This window comes from Rhinolophus sinicus, linkage group LG12 (assembly GCF_036562045.2).
Source record: "Rhinolophus sinicus isolate RSC01 linkage group LG12, ASM3656204v1, whole genome shotgun sequence".
Taxonomy (NCBI): domain Eukaryota; kingdom Metazoa; phylum Chordata; class Mammalia; order Chiroptera; family Rhinolophidae; genus Rhinolophus; species Rhinolophus sinicus.
This window is the reverse complement of record NC_133761.1, coordinates 19,950,510-19,977,140: the sequence shown is the minus strand read 5'-3', so window position 1 is coordinate 19,977,140 and position 26,631 is coordinate 19,950,510. Positions and strand designations below refer to the sequence as shown.

Genomic DNA, 26,631 nt, shown 5'->3' with positions numbered 1-26,631 from the left:
AGATATTTAAAGTAATGACTGTTCTGTAAGAATAAATTATGCATACTCTATTGATATTGGGGAACATGAGGCACAGTACAATAATTCATGGTTATGTCAAGATGGCAGTAATTGTACTATTAAAGGAAAAGATGGCTGTGGCAATATTTGAAAAATTACATCATTTGCAGAGAGTAAATGAGCTGAAGCTTCTATCAAATATGAAATCCCAAAGAAGGCATTATATGTGAGAAAGGCAAATTCACAATCTTAGGGCCATGTGCTAGGTAGAGATATAGATATGGAAAAGGGAATAGATGCTGACATGTATGTGGATATGGATAGGGACTAAGGGAGATATAGATGGATATGACTTTGAAAACAGTAAACCTATATATATATATAAATAGGGAGGCAACCAGCATCCATTTCCACTGTTTTCTATTTTTCCCACTGTATTGAAGTGCCTTTAAATTTTAGAACTATACTTACCAGAAAACGTCTCTTTGTCATTGGTGTTCTCTGTTAGATTTGCCAATGAAAGCATTTCCATAAGATTTGGAGTGTAAGTTAAAATTGTAAGCCACCAATATGTCTTGGCAGGTAAATGTATGGACTGCAATGTGTGTTAGAGTGAATGTGTTTCCAGGATTCTTTTTTTTTTTTTTAATTAAAATTTATTGGGGTGACAATGGTTAGTAAAGTTACATAGGTTTCAAGTGTATAATTCTGGACTACACCATATATATCTATATCTATATCTATATCTATATCTATGTCTATGTCTATGTCTATGTCTATGTCTATGTCTATGTCTATGTCTATGTCTATGTCTATGTCTATGTCTATATCTATCTATCTATCTATCTATCTATCTATCTATCTATCTATCTATCTATCTATCTATCTCACATTGTGTGTTCACCACCCAAAGTCAGTTCTCGTTGTTTAAAACAATTGTTTGGGTGCTGCAAAAAATTGAGCTCATCACTGCTGTTTCCCCACAATTTCTGCAAATTCCATATTCCTGATACTTAGTGAAGGTTTTCCCTGGCTTTCACATCCCAGACTTAAAGTCAGAATTATTATTATTAAATCATTTTCTGCTTTAAGTATTTCAGATTTTTTTTCTTTTTGTCTGAACCCTGAAATGCACAAATACTATAAAACTTCTATCCAACGAAGAAAATGTTTTCTTCTCTCAAAAAACAGCTTGAGAATGTCCTCAACTCATTATATCTAGAGTCACGCCATCTACATAAAACTCATTCTTTCCAGTGACCTTGGAGTTTCAACTTCAGGATCAATGTTTCATCCAAGAACCATGCAATATATTACTAGATTGTTGTGTGTTTTTTTGTTTTTAATTCAACATTTTCAACTTCTCTGTCTGCTGCGTATACTGCCGACTTTTCTAATGTCTGCTTCCTGATCCTCTTTTTTTTCATTCATTGCATCATTTATCTTGAAAGCTATAAATGACCATAATTCCAAAGGCAGTCTAGTTGAACCACTGAGAAAACCTGATGTACAGAAAAGATAGACAATTAATCAATTTCAAAAATTTGAATCCATTTTCCGGTGTCCCACCTTGCCAAAACACCTGCAGTTGTTAATGAACATATTGTTTCCAAAGTTTGGGGTTTTTAAGATGCACTTGAAGTTACTGACAATGAGTATGGATGCTATGAGTATAGTATATAATTGGAAAACATATATTCTGCTGCTTATCAGCAATTTAATATTAGGGAAACTATTTTATCCAAATAAATTTTGTATAAAATGAGGTTAATACTAGGAATAGTCCCATTGTAACAATGTGAGAATTAAATGGGATAATGCTTGTACAAATTTTGCATGGTGCGTAACACATGCTGAATATTAATGCTCCTATAATTATTTTGACAATGAACCTATGCAGGGCTCATCAATTTAATATAAACACATTAAGTAATAAGATTTGAGTGGACTTCCTAGAGTAAATCTCCATGTTGGAATAAATCTCATTTGCTATTGTGTGGCTTTTGGCAGGTAATTTCCCTCACCTTCTGTTTCCCAAGGAGCAAAATGTAGATGAAAGTCTTAAAAACCTACCGTTTAAGTTCTTGTCAGTTTTAAATAAGTTAATACAAGAACATCACTTGGAACAATGTCTGGATTTAGCAAGCACTACAAAAGTATTTGCTACTATTGTTATCCACTCTTGATGACAGATGTAACAATTAGAAAGTTGTTTCACACCCCTATCAGAATTTTATCCCTGTAGCATCCAATTATTGATACTTACAATAAACTTGGATTATTTGAACAAGTCTAATCCCTCAAGTATATGCTATTAGGTTTTTCTAAGTTGTTGATTTTTTTCTTTCCTCCAATTTTAGCATTCATAGAACTTTTGATTATTTTGTATATAAAGTTAGTAAAGACCAATTATATGCTGTTTGCTTAAGGTAAGTTTAAGGCAAAACTATGACGAAAAAAGAGATAAGAGCATTATTACATCCCCAGTCATTAATAGAGATTTTCAATTAGGAAGATGGAGGGAGAAAGAAAGGGAGAGAGGGAGGGATAGTAGGGGGGAGGAAGAGACAAAGAGATGAAGGGACCAGACGAAAACACCTGTGTCTTTAGGAATTTGTAATTCCTGAGATTGAGTCAAGTGATCCCCCCCATCTCCACAAACCCTGAAATCCTTTTTGGTACATTTCAAAGACACAGACAGTATTATACACAAGTTATCATATGACTTTAATTATATTTCTTTATGGGTCCTCTACATTCAGATAAAAAATAATAAATAAACATGACTTTAGAAATGTACACTTTGCTTTCTTCCATACTGACAACTCTTTGAGCCATTCATCTAATGCACATCAATAAGAATTTAATTAAAAATTAATGACTCTTTCTATTTCCCAAAAAAGCATTAAAGATGATCCCTCAGATTTAGCCAAACATGAAGTTTATATGACGGATATTATTTATCTATGTATTTAAAACACGTGTATATTACAAGCGTAGAATTTTAATTGTCTTTTTTTTCCAGACATTAAAAGTTTTGCTTTAAAAAAAGAAATGACTGCACATGCAATCAATGTCCCCACATAGATGCATACTATATATACATACTCTATATTCTTTATGACATGTTCCAGTGATGAAGACAAATTGTACTTTTAATTAAACTAAAACAATTATAGTAATGTTTTTGAGATTCCATGCCACTCACCAGGGTTATAGACTTAGATATGTAAATAATGTATTAACAAGTAATATTATATGGTACATACCATGTTTCCCTGAAAATAAGACCTAACCGGAAAATAAGTCCTAGCATGATTCTTTTCAGGATGCTCATAATATAAAATAAGCCCTACCATATTTCTCTGAAAACAAGACCATGTCTTACATTAATTTTTGGATGCTCCAAAAGACGCATTAGGGCTTATTTTATATTACGAGCATCCTGAAATATCATGCTCTGGCTTATTTTCTGGTTAGGTCTTATTTTTGGGGAAATATGGTAAATTAATAGAATATTGCAATTGGAGATTTTCAAATATATAGAGGTCTGGCAATTAAGTTCGTGAACTTGTTTTCAATGCTGTTGCTAACCTTTTTTGATATTAGAGAGATTATTCATTTTGAATTTGTACCAACTGGACAACAGTTAACCAAGTTAACTGAAAAGGCTGCGTGAAACAGATGAAAACGAATTGAACTTTTTGACAACAATTCATGGCTCTTGGATCATGACAATGCACCAACTCACCCGTACTGTCTGTGAGGAGTTTTTAGCAAAATAACTATATTGGAACATTCTCCATACTCATTTGATCTGGCCCCCAATGACTTCTTCCTTTACCCCAAGATACAGGAAATATTGAAAGGAAAACATTTTGATGGCATTCAGGACATCCAGGGTAATATGATGACAGCTCTGATGACCATTCCAGAAAAAGATTTCCAAAATTGCTTTGAAGAGTGGACTAGGCACTAGCATCAGTGCATAGCTTCCCAAGGGGAGTACTTGGAAAGTGATAGTAGTGATAGTCAGCAATGAGGTATGTAGCACTTTTTCTAGGATAAAATTGCAAACTTAATTGTCCTACCTCATAGATTTATGCTGGTGATGATTATGGTCTGATAAAGACATACAATTTAATCTACATATTCTAAAATTTAGAAAAGTGGTGACTTTTTCAGAAGTTTTTTTTTCCTGTTTTTATGTCATTTTTATTTTATTTCAATGCTGTTGGATAGAAGTAGTTGAGGACATAACTACTCTTACAAGATATACGTGTCCATTAGTTATACCCATTGTGCCCAACACCACTTTCACAAAAATGTTCACAACTGCCCTTTGACATTATCTCTATCTATCTATCTATCTATCTATCTATCTATCTATCTATCTATCTATCTATCTATATCTATCTATCTATGTATCTATCTATGCATCTATCTATGTATCTATGTATGTATCTATCTATCTATCTAAAACAAACATACAACTGGTGAATGCATAGCATCTTGCAAACTTTCTCTGATCATCTTAGGTTAAATACAATTATAATTTATCTTCATTGGAATGCATCATAGAGAAAAATTAATATGAGAATGCAGTGACACAGAACATATGTGCAGTCATTTCTCTACATAATTAGTGAATTTGGACATGATTTATGAACTAATTTAGTGCTATCAAATGATAATTTTTAATGTTGAAAGCAAAACTATTCAGTCCATTAATCTATTATTTGAAAATAATAATTGTAATTTTGATCCAAACATTTTAAATTAGACAACTGGTTAAAATTGAATAATAAATTACTTCATATGCTGTTATGAACTGCTTTACTATATATAAAACATTTTTTAAAAATCACCCTTTTACATTATCAAGATAAAGAATTGTAAAACTTTCCACTTTATAACACTGAAGACGATGAAGTTCAATAAATATTAGCAAACATAGTTAATTATATAAATATTCGATCTTTTAAGAAATAATGTCTTTATATATCTTGATGTTTAATTTTCAATACCTTAGAGAATCTTGAGTGATATTTACTAACATGGAAATTATCAATTAATTATATTTTAATAAACTAACAAATGTATGTAATTTAGTTTTAATAAAATGTGGAAATGTGATATGAAGTTGCAATAGATGTTGCACTATGATTCTTCTTTACCTGTTTTAAACATTAGAAGCAGTAATATATGTTTGTTTGTTTGTTTTTTACCATTATTGGTAAGTTAAAACTATGACAATAAAATTGGAGTGCTTGGAGCAAAGTAGCTCATTTTAATTATTTAACATTTCCTTGATAACTATGGTAGAAACTGATTGGTACAATTAAAGTACATTTTTTAAAACACTACATTTAAGGAGAACATTAAGGATCATGTTGCTTTAAAAGTTAATAGAGTCCCCCTGTGAGAAGGTAAGTTAAGGTAACCATGAATCCTGCATGGACAAAATAAAAATAGTGAATTATTTCTATAAAGCTAATAGATAGCCAAATATCTACATCTTTTTTCAAGTTGGGACACCTTTGAAAACACCTTGTTAACAATTGCACTGGGAAAAGAGGCAAAAAATACACAAGATTGTCCTGGGACTCAAGATGTTTGTTCCCCAACTAATAGCCAATGATGTATCAGATACTATAGAGTATTAAAAAAAAGTCATTATCTGTATTCAAAGTGGTATATAGTCATCTATAAAATATGAGTTAGAGTTAAGGAGTATATTTTATTTGAAGTAAGTGTGTATTCTAATATGAAAAATTTAAAGAGAGTAAAATAAATATAGACAAATGCTAGTGACTATGTCATAATGAAAATAGCAACAACAACCTGAGTATTTGCTTATTTACATCTCCATTTGTCAAGCTCCTTCTACTTATGTGTCATGGATAAAGTTAGAATAGCATAAAATAGTTTTTTGGAAAAACAATCTGTTTATGACTAAAAATCACAATTTCATTATCATATTTCAAAACTTAATATGTCCTAGGTATTGAATTTGTAATGCTTACCTAAGTTCAAATAATTTTATATTATAACATAGACATTGTTTCTTTTTCTTGAGGAAATCTGCATAACTCTGGAATTTGGATGAAATTTTGATAGAATATCATAAGAATCATAGAAATAGTTTATTTTTTATAAGGAGTGAAGGAAGAAAAGACAAAAAGCAATTGAATTTATAACTATTGGGTTCCTAAAGCAGAGGACACTGGCAAATATAATATTAAATAATAATGTGCATAAAATAGTGCATGGAATAAGTATAAAATAATTTATATTCAAAATATTTCTATAGTCTTTTGTAAATGATGATAGATGATTTGAGAAAGAATTAAATAATGCATTTTTATCATTAGATAAACAAAGATACAGATAAAACAGAAGTACATCCATTAACTATTTATGGGTAGATATATTTAGAAACTAAATACTGTGCAGAAATATCTTTCTATAAATTTAAATTGGACAATTTTATGGAAGACCATAATCAATTATTTTTCTTAGTCCTATGGGGCATAGGAAGGAATTGACTTAATTTACACGTTGACTTAATTTGCTGATTTTGTGGGAAATTTTGAATATTCTTCTGAATGTGACAAAAATATAATTTTTGATGTAGCATATGAGACAGCACTGTATTTAACATAATAGTATTAATTGTAGTCAGACTTAATATTTAGATAGTTATAATGGAGGCAATACTTATAAAATGAGTTAATGTGTCAACAAAATGATAAGAAAGAATGAATAACAAATGAGAAGAGAAGGACAAAAGGAGTGTAGAGGAGACAGAGCAGGGAAAATATAGATGAAAAAAACACTATACAATTTCTCAATAATTTTTGTAATGTCCAAGAAAAAATAAGCTGTTCAAGCAGGCATATTATTTTGGAGTTCCATTTTAAAATCACAGAAACACATTCTCTTTGTTATGTTCCAATGATCTTTATAACTATGACATAACTTCATTCTAGCGAGGTACTTTATATACATATGGGCAAAGACATGACTTTCCTATTTCTACTATGAAATTTTGCTCTGGGTATTATAACATACATCTTTAGATAGGGGAAACATTTATGTCTCTAGACAACCTCTTACCTTACCTCCACACCTGTATATCTGATCACTATGTTACATTCCTGCTTTCATGTCTAAAGCACATATATGTCCAAAATTTAAATTTCAATTCAAAACCTGTCCCTTCCTCTGTATCCTCTTTTCAGTAAATTTCAGTCTTGTTGTTTAGGCTAAAAAGCCCTGGAGTCTTCTTGATATCTCTCTCACACAGTCCCTGCATCTAATAATTCAGTGGCATATATGGTCTCTAATGTCACAAAATATTCACAATATATAGGATGACTCCTCACTGCCTCCTTTGCTTCTGCCAGTCACCATCATCTCTTACCTTGATTACTTCATTAGTCTCCTCAGTTCCTGTTGTCCACTTGCAAACATCTCTTTCCTAGTATACCCTCTGCTTCATTACCAGAGTGATCCTTTCAAAATACATGTTGATTCATGTGTCTTCTCCAATGACATCCAAAATCCACCAATGACTTCCAGAGTACTTACCACTATCTGCCTAATCAATTCCCTTGTGTATGGTCCATCTGTTTTCAATAGAATGTAAGTACTACCAGTGTGGATAAATTGTCTGCACCCACAATGCCTAGGCCCGGAATAATGGCCTGGAAAACAGGATGTTCTCAAAATGTTTTTGGAAGAATATATTTATCTTTTTTAATTATTAAATTCATTGGGATGACAATGGTTAGTAAAATTATATAGGTCTCAAGAGTACATTTCTATAACACATCATCCATATATCACACTGTGTGCTCACCATCCAGAGTCAGTTCTTCCATCACTATATATTTGACCCTGTTTACCCTCTGCTACCACCCCTATCCTCTTATCCTCTGGTAACCACTGAATTATTGTCTCTGTCAATGTGTTTTTCTTTCTTTCCAAATCAAACTTCTTGTTTCCAGCCCCAGCCCAATATGAGCATTCTCTTGTTCATCCAGAAAAATACAAATATAATTTTTTCACCCTTTCATGGCAAAATAATCTGGGATTTTATTTGACTCATGTCTTCTTTCTTAAATCCAAACCCTCAGGAGTGTCACGTGAACCTGAGAATCTCAAGCTCATTGCAATCAGAAAAATATAAATTCAAACCATGAGACCATTTTACTCCCAAAGGATTGTCAAAAATCAAGATCCTGAAAAATTCTGTGTTGAAATATGCCCAATGTAGAGACATTATACATTAAAAATCATTCAGTATACATTGTTAATGATATGGTAAAATGGTCTGACCACTTAGGAGAACAAGGAGCATTACATAAATTTGAACAATTGCATTTTCTGTATGCACTGGATCAGCCATTTTACTCTGAGATCTGAGAGAATCTCTTGTACTTTGTATCAGAAAATATAAACTAATTTATTCACAGACACATTATTTGTAAAAGCAAAACTAAAAAACAATACATATGAATATATTTTAGAAAATAGAAAAATAACATAGTGTATTCATAACTGAAGTATAATATGTGCATAAGATCGAATAAAAATGGATAAACTACAGCAATGTGCTACAACATGGATGACTCTCAGAAATATTACGTTGAGTCAAATAAGCAAGTCCCAGAAAACTATAACTGTTTGATATATATTTTATAAAACTTTCAAATAAATAAGCAAAGTTAAACTTTATGATGTATAGGGATAATTTCATGTGTGATTAAGCTATATTTTTATAAAAATATGGAAATAATGACCATAATATGGGAATGCTTGTTATTGGTGAGAAGTCAGAGTAAGGACAAGGATGGGATGGAGAAGAAATAAATATTGGCTCTCCTTTTTACATGGTAGGCTTATTGGTATTCATTCTAATATAATGCTTCATAAATGGTATGTTACATAGTTAAAAGAGAGTAAAGAGAATATAGGAAATCCATGTGGAAATATAATTGGTAGAGTAAAAGGTGTGTTAGTACCAGTATCCCATTAGATCTGTAGGTAAGTGAGGTATTAATACTGCTTTTCTATTTGGCTGAGTATTTTCAACAATCCTGTCTCACGCAGAAATAATTTGACTTTTTAAATTAGCAAACACTATTTTAAAAAGGAATGAATGAGGTTGCTGTAATTTAGTCATGTATTCTTTTTTAATTATCACAATTTTATTAGTAGCTACTGTGGCAAGTTTCCATATTCTATGCATTTTTAGTCCTTCTCTTCACCAAGCAATGTGTCAAATATACAGCAGGATTCGGAAATTTTATCTGTTTTTCAAATATCTCAAGAAAATATTTTTAAAAGAAAGATATAATACAAATATAATGCATTGATATTAATATAGGTTGAGAATAACAATATTTTATCACTAGATTTCGCCACTAATTTTTGTAAAGTCCCTATGTTTGGTGTCTGTATGTGTACACATTTACAATGTCTTCTATTCACAATATTATTGTTTTTAAATATGAACTTAGTGAGGAAGATTATATAGAAAATTATTATGTAAGTTTATTGAATCCCTAAATTCATTTTGTCTTCCCAAACTTTAGCCCAAATTAGCATTATAATATTTTATAAAATCAATTAAAATGAAAAATTTGATATGCCATTTTTAATTTACGTACAGTTAACTTGTGATTTTTTTTCTAAAAATAAAATTGAAATGTGTTCAATATTTCTAAAAAGGCAACCTATGCAGCTATGCTTTATCTATTTTTATGTTAAATATTTAATTATTTTTCTATATGTGCTCAATAATTTCTACATATCTTACAAACACCAAACTTTAAACATCTATTAAAGAATAATTAGTTCTCTTCTATACAGTTATTTTTATGACACAAATATAGCTTTGAAGGCAGGTTATGTTAGTGAATAGGTGATTTTTTAATAAAGTGGATCCTATATGAAGATGGGCCCATAATGTTCTTGATGTTTTAATTTAGATTTAGTAAAATGACTTTATAAAATATGTGGCCAATAAAAATTATTGGATTCCGTAGTGGTTTAGTTTAAAGTAAATTTTCTAATCCATCATTCAAAAAATGGTATTCCTGAAAAGTGTAAATAAATATAACCAATTAGCTGTTCTCTAACCTCTTTAGATTCAAACTTTGTTCTCTTGAAAGCCTAATTTTGAAATCTTGGAGAAGTTATGAATATTTCTAAAATATAATTTTTCCATTTGTATAATAGAAGTATTGAAAAGAATATCTGAAATGATGTTATGAGAATTGTATGTTAACAGAATAACAGTGTGTATTCCTAAAAATGTTAGTTTTTAAAAGAAAGATTATCTGTAGCTTCTCTTAGAATAGCACATATTAACAAATCTAAAAAAAAATTCCCAAATAATTAATCTGGATTTCTACTTGAAAATTTCTGTTTAGGGTTTGAAATTGCTATATTAAATTTTATTTAGCTAAAAACATTTATGTTTATAAGAACATCAGTTTACTCTCTTGTGATATTCAAACAGGCATTTTGATTACGCCGTTTTACACGTGGGGAAAAAAGAATACTTATGGAGAGTAAGGTACATGCACAAGAAATACCACTAGTTAGTGATTTATTGACACCATATATAGTTTGCTTTAAGGATATCAGTGCTCTTTTACTAAAAGCAGACTAACAAAAGTAAATGTTTCACAGATTTGCTATAAAAGATTGAATGAATATTATTCATGGAACAAAGTAGTTACACTTGCTTGTTGACAACTTTTGTTTTATGTTCTAACCTCTGTTTTAATGGTTTAATTTAGTCTGTTTCTTCACTACAAGCCACCTCAATTCTTTTTGGCAACATGCCTAGTATAAACAACAAATGATTGTGTATACTCTTGAATCCTTGCCTTACTCAGATTTGAAAGAGTCTTTTATATTGAAAAAAGTTCTAGAAACCCCATCCTTGAGATCTATCCAATCATTAATTTGCTCCAAAGTGAGGAATAATATCTAAGAAGAGTCATTAATTGCCTAAGGTGCATCAAAATTTTAAATGGCTTTTTCTCTACCTCGCGTGCATGCCTCATAGCAATACAAGTCTTTAGTAAATTAAAGTGTTGGAGAGGAGGGTACTAAACAAAATATATCATCTGTTTCAAGCTTCTCCAAGGATAATCCCACTCTTACCCTAAATTCCTCTTATTTTGGCAGTCTGTATTTTTTCTACAAGGCTATTACCAAGGTCATAGTGGGATTAACAGTAAGTAAAATTCACATTGACATTAGGTGGACCTCATTAATATTATAGATATTGCATATGCAATTGACACACACACACACCCACACACACACACACACACACACACACACACACACAATGTCTCTGCCAGTGGGTCAGGCATTCATAGCCCCTGCAATTCCAAAATGTTTTATTATACAAGAGAGATAATCAGGATAGAAGGACTCGTTGTAACTCTGAAGGGGGTATCTTCAGGTACAGTGAATCATGTTGGGTTATATCACTGTCAATCAAACCTGTTCTACAGCTTGAAGACAGGGACTTGGGAATATAATTAAGTCTCTAGGATACACTGCCATGAAGGATACCCTATGACCATTTATTTCTAGGGTGTACCAAGTCATTTCCTTGTTTTCTAGTAATTTTGTCAGAAATCGGTTCTCTACCTCAATATTATACCTACAGGAAAGGAGACAGATCATTGTGTTACAATGAAAGGCGCAGCAATTAGGATGAGAAAAGATTTTAATATGAGTATTAGAATGTTATATGGGAAATTCAGGGAGCAAAGGGGAAAAGGAAGGAGACAAGATTAATCATGTAAAAAGAGAACCAAGTGTGATGGCACAAGAACATTTATGGGAATACTGATATTTTACGAACAAAAGTCTACCAATTATACAAGTGAGAATTTAAGCTACAGATTGTTGTTTATTCATTCTAATTACTATTCCTTGATTACGTCCCTTAGGCTTGTGAAGTCTATGCTTATGTCAAGAATCCAGATAATTAATAAAGTAAGAAATTGTAGCAGAGTATATTACATCCTATTTTATATCTATCACTCAAGTACTGAGAGAAAATACTGGATAAATAATTGATATCCAATATCAATAAAGGGATGAATAAAGGTCAGAGAATATAGCCACAGTAATGAAGTATGTTTTATAACTGTTTACCAAGAGGGTGTAAGTAGATTATGGATAATCACAAAGGAAGAAAACTAAAGGGGTAAAGCATAGTTTTATATGAATAGGAAGGAAAAATAAGTTCTCCTTTAACAAAATTTAGTTGATCCAGTAGTCAATTAAAAAAATACCTCAAATATGCTTAATTATAACTTCCCAGAAACAACCAGCTGGGACATACATTTATTCAGATTTCATTTTTTAGGATTTCTAAAAACATAGGCCTTGTCAATTGTTATTTGCTATAATACCCACATGGATTAAAATGATCCTAGATTCTTGCACACCTTTAAGATTAATCATAGACCTAAATATAAAGGCTAATGTTCTAAAGATTCAGAAGAAATAAGGAAAATATATTTTCCATCTTTGCATTAGCCAATATGTATCAGGCTTCACAGAAAGCATTAATAAAATAAAATATGAATAAACTGGACTTTGTCAAAATTAAGAATTTCAGCTCATTAAAAGATAGTATAATAAAAAGAAAAAAAATCAAGTCATAGATCAGAAGAAAACATTTGCAATGGATATATTTGTCAAAAAATGGCATAAAGATAGCATAAATACACTTATAATTCAATAATATCAAGACAAATAAAACAACTCAATTAAAAAGCAGGCTATATATGTAAATAGACACTTCATAAGATATATCAATAAACTGTCAAGCACTTTAAAAAGTGCTCAATATCATTAATCATCACAGAAATGCAAAATAAAAACAATAAAGATTGACAACCTGAAATGTTGACAAAGTTATGGTGCAATCAGAACCCTCATGAAATGGTGACATAAAATGGTGCAACTACTATAAAAATCTGTTGAGAGTTGATTTTTTAATGATATTACATATATTTACTCAATAACCCAACAATTCTACTAGGTATTTTTCCAAGGGAAATTAAATTGAAGCCACAAAAAGACTTGTACATGAATGTTCATTGTATCTTTATGCAGCATAGCCCCAAAAGTAAACCAATTCAAATATTCATTAAAAGGAGAATAAGCAATTCATGAAATGAAATGTTACTCAGCAATAAAAAGTAACTGTTGTCACACACAAGAAAAGTGGATGACTCTCAAAAACATCATGCTGAGTGAAAAAGAAAAGGCAAAGAGTGCATATTCTACCATTCAATATATATAACTATTTCGAAGGGGTAAAAAAAAACCCATGGTGAAATAAACTAGTACAGTCGTTGCTTGGGAAAGTATAAGAATTGACTGGAAAGAAATACAATGGAACTTTCTGGGATGATGAAAATATTCATATGTTTATAAGGATGTGGGTTATATGAGTTTGTGCATATTTTGTAGAAATTTAATTATTCTGCCATTAGAAATAAGGCAATCCTGCTATTTTCAACAGCACAAAATAGGCCTTAAGGGCATTATGCTAAGTGAAGGAAGTCAGACCAAGAAAACTATTATCTATGGTATTTTCATTTATATGTGAATTCTAGAAAATATCCAATTTCAGAGAAGTAGCATAGAATGGTTGTTGCAAGGGGCTGGGGGTGGTGGGCAAAATGGGGAAATGTTGTTCAAAGGTTACAGGCTTTCAGAATAAATTCTAGGCACCTAATGTATCATGAAAGGGACAGACACAAAAATGAAGCTGCCAGCAGCTGTTTCAACTTCTAATCAAACAGCAGACATTGTATATAAACTCAGTCTGGAAGGAGCTGTAGGTTACACATGGGATTTTTTTTTGTTTGTTTAGTCTTGATAATTGAAATCAGTTGTCACACTGGCAACATTATTTCTCTAAACATAAAGACCAATAGATGTCTTATATAGTCACAGTGAGCAAAATGCTATAGAGCACATATTAGAATAGAGCCCATAATAAATATCAAGACTACATTTCTAATTGATGATTATATTTTATCTTTATGTTATACATGTTAAAATATTTTTATTTTTTATTAAATTTAATCAAGGAAAATAGGTTTTAATTCATATATCAATACATAAACCATTGAGATCACATATACATTATGATATACAATGCATTAAATATATATAATGTTTATATATAATATATCTTTATATATATAAAATATATCTATATCTATATCTATATCTATATCTATATCTATATATATATATCTTAGCTGTGAATTGATACTAATCTGGGTTGCAATGACAGTCCTGTCTCTTGCTATTTTCAACAATATTTCGTGTGGGCAAGTAACTTAAGCCTCATTTCCCAGTTGTAAAATGATAGTAATAATAATAGAAATATTTTCACATTATTTGAATAGGAGAGAAATTAAATAATATAATGACTACAAAATAGGTACAGAGAACTGTCAGGTACAGAGAACTCAATGAATGCTGTGGGTTAGATTTCTTGAGCTTTCATTACATTGTAATCTTCATAATACAGTATCTGTAAATTAAGTGCTATTATCCCCCCATTTACGTATTAGGAAAGAAAGAATGAGAACATAAAATTGATTTACCCCGTCTGATAAAGTATTTTAACTTCCCAGGGGCCACAATTGTTTAAAAAGAAAAAGAGAGCAGTGTTATTCCCCCCCCCCCAAGATGATCTAGAGAGAATAGACACTTGTACAATCCATACTGTCAGTGAATTGCTAGTTAGAAACTGACAGGTAACATTAAGAGAGCTTTATTCCTATTTTCTATTTTATACCAATTGTACCAATTGTATAGCATATATTGCTGCTGTAAAGAAAATATACAAAAGTCTTTATTTTTTTTAACTTGTATATACATTAACTAGCTGGCTTGATAGTTTAAGAATTATCTTCCATTTTCTTTTATAGCCTGTAATCTGATTGAATGTGTACAGGTAAAGGCAGATACTCACACCCACACATACACCAACTAGTACAGGCAAGATGAACACACAGTGCTGCCTGCTTAAAATCTTGACTTCATGCTATGTCATTAATAAATAACATCCAGCTTTTAATGATATTGGCAATGATGATGACACTGTCAGACATGTCAGCCATACTGTATATTTTTGAAATGGATGAATACTGAGAGACTTAAACAGCATGAAAGAAAGAAGACATAAGAAATACTCTGTAATAAATGTATAGCCAAAAAAAAAAAAAAAAAGAAAAGAAAGAAAGAAAAAGGAACAACAGTTACTGTCTCTGTGGTTTGAAACCACAATTCAGGCATGTTTAATTGTCATTCTGACTGGAAACATAACTAAATATGTAAAGAATCTTTAATTATTACAGGTTATCTGCTTAGAATATTTTTAATTAGAAATTTGAAAAACGGTTTACTACGTTTAAAGAAAAATATGCACACATTGGTAAATATCCAGGACTAAACGAAATTTGTTCTATCTGGCACTTGAACTGGGTTGAATTAGACTTGATCTATGTTTAAAAGGTGTTTTAGGAAAGGTAGCAAAAACATTTCATACGTTTAGATATCCTATTTCCCAAAAAGAAATTCTGAGGAACCACTGAAATAATAGACAGGGTGGCAGCTAATTTTCACATCTGTTTTACCAACAAGGCTTAAAAACAAAGAATTTCTTTGTATGTACAGAAACTTTAGTGTCCCAGTGTTGGCATGAAAGTGTCTAAATTCATATATTTAGATTTCATAAACCACACAAATTATCTAAAAATAATGTATTCTATCATATGAGTGCTTATTTTCAAGTATTCTTGCATATTGTTGTATATTAAAATTGGGTACATACCACTGAAAGACCCATTACATGGTACGCCTTCACTTTACCGTAAGTTATGCCCATAAATACTGAAGCCTTGAGATAAACATTTTTAAAAACATAATAGTGTTAACCACTCTAAAGAGATCACAATATGCGAGTACTACGAAGTCAGATACTGAGCTAATTTGTTCATGGGATGATATATTTCCAAATGAATAATAATTGTATGAAGTATAACTTTATTATAATCGTACCACAAATGTTAAGCATCCTTTGTAAGATAAACTACTTTTACCCATAAAATATTTTCCCTCCATTCTTCCATTTAAAATACACTAACCTTGTCCTAAAGTTTGTAGGATGAGGATGTCCATCATATAAGGATAGGTAGTCGTATTCTTCTTCTAGAGCAAATGACTGAAAAACAATTTGTATTCTATTTCGTTCTTCTGCTATTATTACCCATGTACAGTTTGCACCATTTGGATATCCGTATGGAAAACCAGGGCTTTCTATAGTGCCATTAAGTCCTTTTAAAGTTCCACCACATGTATAAATAAAACCTGCAACAAAAAACAAATAAACAAACATTAATATTTTATAAAACAAGAGTAATCCATGAGGCACATTGATTTTCCAAAATACATGTTGCGATAATTTTGTAAGTGACAATTTGAGAGTTAGGTAAAACATAACAGCAAAATACTGGGAGGCTTGTCATTTATCACACATATTGTGATTAATAATTATAAACCAAAAGATAAAATGAAATCTACATATATGACTCACATTTATTACATGATCCAACAGACAAACACAATCCTAGAACATTATATCTTTCTTGAGGTAGTTTTCCATGTAATTTCGGACACTCAGAAACAACATTGAATATTTAATGATTTTAGTATGCCTTTTGGATCTTTAAAAAATGGGAGATGAGGGTAAGGGGGATCAAATATGTCGTGATGGAAGGAGAACTGACTCTGGGTGGTGAACACACAATGGGATTTATAGATGATGTAATACAGAATTGTACACCTGAAATCTATGTAATTACACTAACAATTGTCACTCCAATTAATTTAAAAATCAAAACAAAACACCTCCATTTTTTTTCTTGGTAAAGCATGTTAACTCTTTTGGGTGTCCATATCACTACCATATAGCCAATGTGCTTTAGAAAGTCTATCCCACCCTGATTCTAGCAGAGGAATAAATGACTCAGACCTAAAAAAAAAACAAAAAAACAATGTAAGTACTCTGTTTTTGACCAGAGTGGTTGGTTGGACCAAAATGGACACAATCCTACTTTAACTGCATCAGGTGAAACCTAAGATTAGGGAGAAAATATATTCAAAAATCGAATCCTAGGTAACTGTCAGCAGCCATCTTAAAAACTTCCATATTAGCTTTGCAGGAGGTCTAAATTATTGAGAGCTTGGCTCTTGGAGATACCTAGAAAACTTACCATATTTCCTGAGGCATTCATTTATGACAAAGTAATATTTTGTAGTTGTACTGTGTAATATAAAACTCGAAGATTTATATAATAGTCAGCACGTACGAGTATCTAGATTAGTTGATATGTTATTAAAGCATAGATATAGAGGCAGGCAGCCATGGCTGCAGAAACTCTGATGAGAACTCTTAACCTAGACCTTATTTCCACATGTGTGCATCACACATGAAGCTTAAGTACCGTGAAGGTAAAAGTAAGAGATAAAAACTAATTCGGGGGAGAGAAACTCACTAGTTTGGCTAATATGGGATATCATACTCCCCAAAGCAGCTGTGTTTGAAACTAGGTGTAGGAAATGCAGGAAATTTGGGAATCCTCTCTCTGAGAAGGAATGAGTATATGTTTCGTAGGTATGGATATTTTTTTTAAAGTGTGAGGAACCTTACAAGGAAGATGGGGAGCCAGAATTGTAGATTGTGGCAGGTAGAGGCTGATTTCAGATGTATGTTAATTCCACACTCTCTTTACAAGAGCATCTTTTTATTGCCTGTGGAGCCACTTCTCTGCTTTAGAGTAGCTGACTCTGCTGACTCCAGTAGTGAGGCCTATGGCTCAGGATGAAGGTAATCAGTAAAATCCGATCCTCCTAGCCATATTAACTTTAGGAATCTACTTCAATTATCTCTACGAATAGTAAAGCCTGGGATAGTCAATATATATGTAGCACAGTTCTTGTGACTCTTTTGCCCTTTTAAAAACTTAAATGGAAGTTGGGTAAGGTAGTTTTTAAAAATCAGTATTTTTTTATGTGTACATATATTTTTGCTGATGCACCAAATGTCAAATAGGACATTTTATGATTTTCAAAAATAAAAAGAAAGGTCCCTTTTAAATTGCTTCATACAGAGCAATTACTTTGAAGCCTTAGGTTAATTAGCTATCACCCATTTCTATTAGTTTTCTGCCTGAACAGCTTCCAATTTGAACTTCATAACTAAATGTAAGCACGAATCCCTTTAGCTACAAACTGATCTATGGGCTATTTTATGTATCCTCAAGCCCCATGACACTGATAGTTTTAGAAAAAAGGTATATGTCCTAAAATAACATGCTCAGCTTTGTCCATTAATTCCTCAAGGACCTGTTGATTGATGCATTTTATTTTATTTTATTTTTTTATCTAAGAAAATTAGGAATTACAACTATTTTTAAGCTTTCTTATCTGTATTCTCCATTTTATTTTCATTTCTATTAATATCTAAGTTTGATGCAAGTTATATTATTCATAATAAAGTAAATTTTCCTAACAGAAGGTTTATACTTTTCACACACAAAATAATCAGAAGTAAATAGAGTTGTTTTCTTTTTTAATGTAAAACAAAATCTCCCCTTATTTATTTATTCTTCACAAGATTAGTCATTGATGTTAGCTTAGTGTTTCCATTCCAGGCCATTTCTGGGCACAAACAAATACATAAGTTTCAACAATTAAGTTCGCGAACTTGTTGCAATGATTTGCTAACCTTATTTTTTATATCAAAGGGATTATTCATTATGAATTTGTGACAACTCGACAAACAGTTAACTAAGTTTACTATTTGGAAGTGCTGAAAATGCTGCGTGAAAAAGTTAGATGACCTGAATTTTTCACCAAAAACCATGGCTCTTGTATAATGACAATGCACCAGCTCACAGGGCACTGTCTGTGAGGGAGTTTTTAGCCAGTAAACAAATAACTGTATTGTAACACGATCCCTACTCACCTGATCTGGCCCCCAATGACTTCTTTCTTTACCTGAAGATAAAGGAAATATTGAAAGGAAGACATTTTGATGATATTCAGGACATCAAGGGTAATACGATGGCAGCTCTGATGGCCATTCCAGAAAAAGAGTTCCAAAATTGCTTTGAAGGGTGCACTAGGAGCTGGAGTCGGTACATAGCTTTCCAAGGGGTGTGCTTGGAAAGTGACCATAGTGATATTCAGCAATTAGTTATATGGCATTTTTTTCTAGGATAAGTTCGTGAAATTAATTGTCTGACCTTGTATGCATATTTCTAACAAATAGTCATACAGTGCATATTTTTCTGAATCTTTTTTATTGATTTGTGTAAAATGTCACTGATTTTTTTCCTAATTCTCATGTATACATCTTCATTCTTTTGTAATGACTAAATAGCTACATGGCATAGGGTATGCCTGCACTATAATTTATTTAGTAAATTTCCTATTAAACGCTTTATTCTTTGTGGTTACAAATACATAAGGAGCAACTGTGGACACACATCCTTATGTGCTTGTGTGAAAAATCCTTCAGATGGAATTCCAGGAATGGAAGTGCTGGATTTTAAATTTTGATAGATATAGCTGAACTGCCTCCAATAAATGTAAAAATGTCTGTACTATCACCAGTTTGCGAAGTGTTTCACACCTCCACCCCAATTTTGGTAACACTAGATTTTTCGCAAGGCAAATTATGCAAGGCAAACAATGTTGTCTTACTATTTTATTTTGCATTTCTCTGAATCCTATTGGGATCAAATATTTTGTCAGGCACTTCTCATTCATTCATGATTCTGTTTTAATGAATTGCCTCTCCATATACTTAAGATTTTTAAATGAATTCTTTATCTTTTCTCACTTCTCTTTTAAGACACAGTTACTTAGGTTTCTGTTTATTCATTGGTAATCCATCTTTGCCTTTCATGTATACATCACTAAATGAAACAACTTTGCTTATTCTTTATAGCTCATTGCTCTCATAAATTCCCAGCACCTTATTGTTCCTTATAGTACATATGAAGCATCATCTCATTTTTGACTCATCTTCCTTGATGATCTTTCTTCCACATTTGTTCATGTATTCATCACATATGCCATGATAAAAAGGACATTATCATAGGCTGTCTCTATGGAACTGACAAACTGCAGCATAAGACAGCAGGGAAATGTAGATTCTTATTATTATAGAATATGTTAGTGCTATGATTGGCGTAAGCACAATTCGCTGTAAGAACACATGGAAACAAAACTTAATCTAGGTGATTCAGTATGTGTTTTTTGAAAATCTGTATCAAAAACTGGCATTACAACTTTCCACAGATTCCGTCTTTAACAGTTTTTAATTGCCTTATGTTGTATTTTCCACACCTTAACTTTGTAAAAAGATTTGTATTAAAAACAAAGCTAACATACAATATTATATCAGTTTCATGGGTACACCATAGTTATTCAACATTTATATACCTAAAGGAGTGATCACCATAAGTCTAGCAATTCTCAGACACTATACCATATTATCACAATATTATTGACTATATGCTCTGCAATACATCCCCATGACTTATTTTTACTTTTATTTATTTATATTTTTCGAATGCAACAGAGGAACTTTAGTGAGAGAAACATGGTCACACCTAGCAGACATGCTTGACCTCTTATTTCAGGTCTTGCTCTTTCACACACACACACACACACACACACACACACACACACACTCACACATTCATCTCTAACCTCTGCCACATGGTCCAGTTCTCAGCTACAAGGGTGGAACACTCTTCAATTTTTAATATACAGAAGCAGCCGGTGCAGGAGGGAATCAAGAGGGGAAAAGAAGGGGCCTGGTTCATGGGCAGTGTCTCTAGGAGGGGGTGCAGAGAGCAGGGAAATGCCATGACCAGTGGTTAGTAGCACCTGATGGCTGCAGGAAGAGTGGGATCCTCTGGCTCTCTGTGGAGACTCTCTGAGCTAGGGAAGAACATTCTGGAAGAAGGACTGCACTTCTCACCCCATACTAGTCCGCTTTGCTGGGAGACTGGAGCAGGTAGGGCATAGCAGGGAGGGTAGCAGGCACAGCTCAGCTCTGGGGCTCCTCCTTCTTCCACAGTGTTGTCAGTCGTCCACCGTCAGGTTTTCTAGCAGCAACTGCATGGTGAGGGTGCTTGTTTGCAGGGCTCCTGGCTGAGGGTGTGCAGGTCAGCCATGGCCTTGTCAAAGGTGGTCTTGGCCGCTGAGACGGCCCCCTCAGGGCGGTTGGCAGTCTCGTGGTGTAAGATGGACAAGTTCAGGGCCAGGCCCAGGCAGATGGGGTTGGTGGGTGGCATCTCCTTCTTGCTGATGTCCATGGCTTCCTGGTAGGCTGACCAGGCTGAGTCAAAGATGCGTTTGTTGTCACCAGTGGCCACCTCGGCCAGGTAACGGTAATAGTCGCCTTTCATATTCAGGTAGAAGACCTGGCTTTCAGCATCACCAGTCTCCATGATGAGGTGGCTGTCCAGCAGGCCCAGCAAGGTATCACACATACCCGGAGCTCAGTCTCTACCTCCTCCCAGTCCTCTCACACCTACGGACCCTTCTCCTCTGAGCCCTCCTCATTGCTTTTCTGCTAGATACTGGACAGGACCCTCCAGGCAGCCCTCCGGCCACCCACCACATTCTTGTAGGCCACTGACAGTAGGTTTCACTCTTCGCAGAATAGCTTCTCACGCTTTCCCACAGCACTGTTCATGAAGGCTGTCATGTTCTCACAGCATTGGGCCTGCTCGGCCAACTTGGCTTTCCGTAGCAGACTGGCTCTCTCCATGGCTCTGGGGACAGACAGACAGGCAGCAGACTAGCTGGCTGCCTCGGGACCAATGCCGGACTCTCTGCCTCTCCAGCTCTCTGCCTGCCTTTTGGCTGGAGCAGGAGGGCTAACTTACTTGTTTCATACCTGGAAATTTGGACCTCTTCTTCCATTTCACCTTCCCCCTCCCTTTTAATTTTTCAATTACAGTTGACATTCAATATTATTTGATATCAATTTCAGGTGTACAGCATAGTTGTTAGACATTTATATAATTTGAGACGTGATCTCTCTGACTAGTACCTACCTGCTGCTATACATAGTTATTGCCATATTATTCACTGTATTCTCTATGCTGTACTGTACATCTCCATGACTATTTTGTAACTACTCATTTGTACTTCTTAATCTCTTCTCCTTTTTCACCTGCCGGCCCCTCCTTTTTTCTTTTGAATCTTCCTTTTCAACCCATGGCTATTAGAGAAGTGAATTGTTTAGTTTCCAAATGTTTGGATATTTTCCTGTTAAAATTTTGCTATTGATTTCTAGTTTGATTCCATTTTCATCAGAGAACACACTCTGGATGATTTCAACTTACAGTTGTTTAAGTTTTATTGCCCAGGATGTTGTCTATGTTAGTATATGTTCCTTGGATACTTGAAAAAAAGTGTGTATTCCAGTGTTATGAATAGTGTTCTGTAAGTGTTGGTTACATCTGTGGGTTGATGGAGTTGAGTTCAAGACCCTTACTTGCCTTCACCTATAGGTAATGTGTCCTTCTCTGGCTGCTTGCAAGGTGTTTATTTTGTCTTCAGTTTAATTATGATGCACATGGCATGGGTTTCTTTGGGCCTATCCAGTTTGGAGTTTACTCTGCCTTTTTAATCTGTAGGTTAATGTTTCTTGCCAAATGAGGAAGTTTTCAGTCATTATTTCCTTAAGCCCTATTTTCTCTTTTTTTCATGACTCCAATGACAGGAGCATTAGATCCTTTATTTTAGTTCCACTTGATACTCTGCTCATTTTAATATGTTTTAGTCTCCTTTCTCTCTGTCCTTGAAATTCTGTGGTGGATGCTAGGATGCCAGATTCAGGAGTAAAGGACTATTTTCTCAGCTGCATGGAATGCAGCTGGAGGATAGCTCCCAGCTATCAGTCCTCTTTGGAGATTGCCTCTGATTAAGAAAACTGCCTGATCCAAACATACCTTCTTCCAGGGCAGCCTACATCAAGTGATTGATAAATGTGAGTATATAAAAGACTGACTCATTCATCCCAACTCAGAACTGCTTAAAGTGATATTCTGGCTCCAGTTATTTTTGTGGGATCAGCATAGCCCTGTATTAGGATGAAATAACAGCTCGATTTCTCCCTCTACCCAAAGCGTTTCCCTTCCACAGGTATTGATCCAAAGAACAATCCCCAATAAACATCCATCTCCATTACAGAAACTGCTTTCTGAGGAATGCATTATCTCATCATTAGTCACTTTCGCACCTAATTATTTCTATACATTGTCATCCTCCAAAAACAGAGCAGACCCTAGGGAAAAATGCAAATAAAACCCTCAGCAGGTATCACAAGTTATGTTTTTAGAGTTATTACTCAAACTTCCTCTGTAAATGTCATGGAAACCTGTGCTCTGGCCACATAATTCACTGATTTTTATTTTATTTAATAAGTCTTGAACTATCTTGCCTCCATTTCTTTTTAAAATACTGTTTTCCTTAAATAAAACTTATTTTACCTTCACTTCTGCTAAGATAAAATTGTAGGCCCTTCAATTTGAAGTTCAATCCCTTACAAATAGTGAGGATCAAACATATGGTGATGGAAGGAGAACTGACTCTGGGTGGTGAACACATAATGTGATATATAGATGATTTATTACAGAATTGTACACTTGAAACCTTTTAAACTTTACTAACCATTGACCCTCAATAAACTTTAATAAAAAAAAAAATAGTGAGGATCCCTCTTTGAAAATTTTCTCTTTTTTCTGAACTCTATGATTATCATTTCATTTTTCTACATGTAGTTTCTTATCCTGTCTTTTATTTTGAGGGGTATGTGATATGACATATCTTCAAATGGATTGAAGAGATATAAAGAGAATTCTGGTTTATAGAAAAGAAACAGAACAATAGATATGACAAACAGCATAAAATTTATTTATAATAAAAATACATTTTATATGTTTTATTATAAATTATATTATTACCCACCATCAATGCAATGTTTTAACTTGGCCCATGTCTATCCAATATTATTACAATAGAGATAAAGAAGTTTGCAATAGTCAATGGAAAACTTTTTAAATTTGCACCTGGTTTTATTTCTCTCAAAGATCACTGTATTTTTTACTATGTATTCTATAAAATATGAATTTATTAATTGAGGCATCCTCTTCAAATTGAGACTTTCTTGTCTACATTTGTCTTTTTAATTGACCTTTAAAATGCAATTCATAGTTTTATTGAAAATACTACTTTTCCATGAGCCACAGATTTTGAAACCAGACATCCTGATTTCACAACCTAGCACTCCTTTTTGCAAAATTACTTAATTTTATTATGTCTCAGCTTCCTTGTATATAAAAATAGGATAATAAGAGAACCTATTTAAAGATTAAACATGGTAACAGCTGCAAATCTCTTCCAATAATATTTTAAGGATAGTGAATATTATATTTCTATTTTCCTCTTTCTATTTTTCCTCTTCCTGTTATTTTTACTATAATTATTATCTTTAACTATTATGTAATTTAGCTATTCCATCGTCTTTGAATTAGAACATATACATTTAAACACACTAGAAAATTCTATCACCAATTTGTCAGAGAATAAAAAGTACCTATTTCCCAAATGAACAAAATATGCTAGCAGATGGATACCTACTAGTTTAGGTTGTTATCAATAAAAATACATCAAATTTTTATTTTCAGAATAGGCGGACATGTTTTATCTCAGAACATCATATACATGTTAATGCTAAAGTGTCTGCCTCTCTATAGGAGAAAATGTACCTTGATATTGTAAATTTCCTAGGCCTTTAAAATATAGAGAATGGGGGAAAACAAATAATTATTCAAATTGGAGTTGGTTTTCCAGTAAGTTAAACTTTTATTTTACATTTCATTTTTACTCTAGTTTTGCTACTAAAAGATAAATACATATTTTTAGGTTTAGGGTAAAAGATGAGATTGTCCAAGGCATATTTTCTGAAGTGTATCTTTCATATTGTCCAACTGGCATATTGTAGAGTACATTTATATTTCGAACTTTGTTACTCAGGCCATACTGACTGTCCAAAATATCCATTCCTTTGGTTCTTGATGGTGAAAAAGAAATACGTAATTTTGCTTTCTTGAGTTCACTGGACTATTTTTTATAGTGTAACAAGTCATGTGTTGACTTGTCCGTTTAGTATGGAATTTCCTAAGATATTCACCATTTTCCATAATAATTGAATTACCAGACTTTTGGAATAGCTAAGATGTTTTCAGTGGTATTTGAAAGATTCTAGAATTAAAAACATCTATTTAAAAAAAATGGAATAAATGAATTAATGATGAAGGAACACTTAGGAACAGAATATGCCTCTTGAAAAGAGAAGAAAAAAAAATCAACCAATGGAGGAAAGCCTATCAATCTGGCAAATTAATAATATTTTAGACATATATTATCAGTTCCATGTAAACACTAACTTGTAATGTCAAAGGGAGGAAATCAGTGGTTTCCTGTTGCTTCCTAGCTTGAAGACATGATTCTCTAATGTATTTTCAAAAGCATACAATTACTACTGTAAACAAATATTGCCACTGAAAATTATGAAAGCTGAATTATTTCTGGAGAATCACTTATGGACTTATAAACAGTTCATTGGGACATTATTATAAACTTAAGGTCAAGAAAAAATTCCAACAAATTATAATAAAAATAAGTTTTAAATTGATCTGATTAGCACAATAGAAATATTGAAGAAGGATAATGTATTTAGTTATCAAGTCCTGCAGTCAAATAAGATATAATGTTTAAATATATCAATATTGTAAATGTAAATTTCACAAATTGTAGGTTTTATTAGGCAATGATATAAAGGTCACATTCTACCTCTAATGATATAGGCATTATATCTTTTTTTCCCTAGAATAAATAAAGTTTTTAATAGTCCATTGATATGATAGTTCTCATCATATGTTTCTGTTACTAATACCTTAATTTTCATCTGACTTTTAGCCTCTAAAATGGGTATTAATTATAACTAATCATACCCCATGAACATATGTTCTCTAAACTTAATGCATTTTAGCACAATTCCAATGCTATTGAATAATCCAAAAACTTTATACAGTAGTATTCTCTCCAGACTGTTTTATAGGTGTTCTAAATAAATTTTAATATTGATTTCTAGTTCACATAATTTCCTCCTTTTTAAGTGAAGTGTCGTCTACTCTTACAGCAACTGTCTCACTGCATTAATTGACTTTCACATTCTGTAGCTTGTACTGTTCAGAAAGTAAACTTGGGATTTGCATATAACTGGCATTTATCACATAACAGCTCTGTGATCCTGGGAAATTCAGTTAGCCATTCTGAAACACAGTGTACTGTCCTGTAAGTTAAGAATGATAATAACACCCAGCTTAGAGGATTCCTGTGAGGACTAGCAATAGCTCGTGCGTAGCTCCTAGAAAACTGGAAAAAGGTGACTGTGATTTAATC

General features: G+C 32.7%; 1 protein-coding gene and 1 pseudogene across 6 annotated transcripts in view; both read right to left on the bottom strand.

The window, feature by feature from the left end:
- Positions 1-26,631, bottom strand: part of CSMD3 (CUB and Sushi multiple domains 3) — a 1,090,811-nt gene that overhangs the window by 954,994 nt on the left and 109,186 nt on the right. For all 6 annotated transcript variants that reach the window (XM_074316364.1, XM_074316366.1, XM_074316365.1 and 3 more), the window contains exon 2: positions 16,221-16,443. In XM_074316364.1, the coding sequence (XP_074172465.1) occupies positions 16,221-16,443 (223 nt within the window). The remainder of the gene's footprint in view (positions 1-16,220; positions 16,444-26,631) is intronic.
- On the bottom strand, positions 21,027-21,925 carry LOC109454556 (14-3-3 protein sigma; annotated as a pseudogene).